Here is a 2,069-nt window from a genome sequence, read left to right as displayed (position 1 = left end):
TGGAATGATTATCCCCCCTCTACTGTGGACGAAGAGAATGATCAGACCTCCGTCCAAAGTACTACTGGAGTAGCAAGCTAGCCATAGCGGACGGTCAAGTTCCGAGTAGATTCATCGAATGATTAGGGCCGCATGCAACAAGAAAACCACCCAAACAGCAGAGAAGTATAGTACTGTAGGTAGGTGCACGGGAATCTCACAGGGAAAGTGTATCTTTCTCTTCTTCTTTTTTGCGTTACATGACGACTATTCAATACATAATTACATACAGTCCAAATGGGCAATGCACTCTACTTCGTGCACGCGTAAACAGAGACAAAGGGCCGATCTTACGGAGATCAACCATCTATCTATGTGTGATGTGTCGACATGGCCAGACTGACTTGTGTTTCAAGGTAAATTAATTTACATCAGGGTGAGTATGAAGACGTCGTAAACTCCACTCTGGAGTCCAGACTCCAATTTCTTGGTCGGGATTAATCAGCAAGACAATTACTGTACGCCAGTGGCTCCATGCATTGCAATCGCATACTCCAGATACGTACGTATTGATCCGGGTCTTGTCAGCTATACAGGCGGCAGCACGTCCGGTGGGTTGTTCAACCTGTGAAAGAAAAGGGTAGCAGACAAAAAGAAGTACCGCCTTAGCACAGTACTGAGATACCAGTAATTAGTACTAACAACATAGATACTCTCTTCGTCCGAAAATATTTATCAGAGAAATTAATAAAAATAGATGTATCTAGAACTAAAATATGTCTAGATACATCCATTGAGATAAGACTTTCAATACCCGAATGCCCCTACACCTTTTATGAATAGTAAATTCAAAACAAAGTGAAAGTAAATAAACAAATCAGAAACTTTGAGACATCAAACGTGATCAAACTTTCAATGATCTTGCAAACCTAAAAAAACAAAATCACTGTTCAAAGTTTATGTGCACTTTTCAACAGTGATTTTGTTTTTTTAGGTGAGGGCTCCTCTAATGTTATTTAAGACTGAAACTTTGCAACATCATTGATCATCTTTGATCCCTGAAAGTTTTAGATTAAAAAAATCATTTTTTTCTGAATGTACTATTCATGAGGGTGTAGGGGCACCCGGGAGCTGTTACACCTGTCCCTACATCCATTTCTCTTACAAGTATTTCCCGATGGAGGAAGTATTAGATAGTACAGGAACTAGCCCCTAGATGTGATGCCTTTTGTGAAGAAAGTGTGCATACTTTACTTTAGGGTATCTATTTATCTTCTATTATTGCTAGTTTGCCACAGAGAATTGGGTTAACAAGTATAGCTTCGTCCAGAAGGAACTGGCCGGTCGCACGGGGGTGTTTGGAGTTTGGACGCCGAGCTCCGTCGGCGAGCAGTCCAGTACTGCTTCGAAGTGATCAATGCATGCATGTACGAAAGAGAAGCAAATGCGGCATTACGACTAGTTACCTTCCCTGCTCGAAGAAGGTGTAGAAGGCGGCGATCCCGGTGGCGGCGGCGATGACCCAGACGAGCAGCGCGACGTGGAGCGTGAGGTGAGCCGTGCCCATGGCGATGTAGGTGAAGGAGAAGGTGAGTAGCGTGGTGAGCGTCCACACCGACGCTTTCAGCCTGTTCCTCCACGTCGAGCCGGCGGCCGTTCTCTTATGCAGCCAGAGACAGCCGAAGAGAATGACGAGGTGGACGTAGGAGGTGGCGATGAAGGCCACCATCGCCGCGTCGCCCTTAGACTGGTACAGAGCGACGCCGGAGTTGAAGGAGAGGAAGCCGAACAACGAAGCAGCAAACGCCCAGGGAAAACCGCCGCCGCCGCCGCCGCGGCCAGCCTCGGTCCTCTCCAGAGCAACGCCTAACTGGGATCTCCTCATATCTGCGTGTTCTACGAATTATCACTAGGGTTCCGCGCCGCCGCCTCCTTGACCAGCTCGAGTCCGGCCGTTTGCGTGGTTGGATGTGGCGGAGCTGTTGAAGTGAAGGGCTCGGCGTACAGTAGATATAGGCAACGCGGGAGGGGAGTGTCAGCATCTAGTAGCAAGTCTCAAGGCCTAGCTAGCCTATGCGCCTATGCGATCG

General features: G+C 47.4%; 1 protein-coding gene across 1 annotated transcript; it reads right to left on the bottom strand.

Annotated features, from left to right (window-relative positions):
* Positions 1–567: 567 nt before the first annotated feature.
* LOC147963911 (uncharacterized) lies at positions 568–1,864 on the bottom strand. Its single transcript, XM_087529753.1, has 2 exons — positions 1,446–1,864; positions 568–604 (listed from the first exon to the last, which is right to left on the bottom strand). Exons 1-2 carry the CDS (start codon positions 1,862–1,864, stop codon positions 568–570), a joined length of 456 nt encoding a protein of 151 aa, XP_087385879.1.
* Between the last annotated feature and the right edge of the window lie 205 nt (positions 1,865–2,069).

Source organism: Triticum urartu, chromosome 6A (assembly GCF_056163025.1).
Source record: "Triticum urartu cultivar PI428250 chromosome 6A, HENAU_Tu73, whole genome shotgun sequence".
Classification (NCBI taxonomy): Eukaryota; Viridiplantae; Streptophyta; class Magnoliopsida; order Poales; family Poaceae; genus Triticum; species Triticum urartu.
Note: the sequence above shows the minus strand (reverse complement) of the source record. Positions and strands in the feature narration are given on the sequence as shown.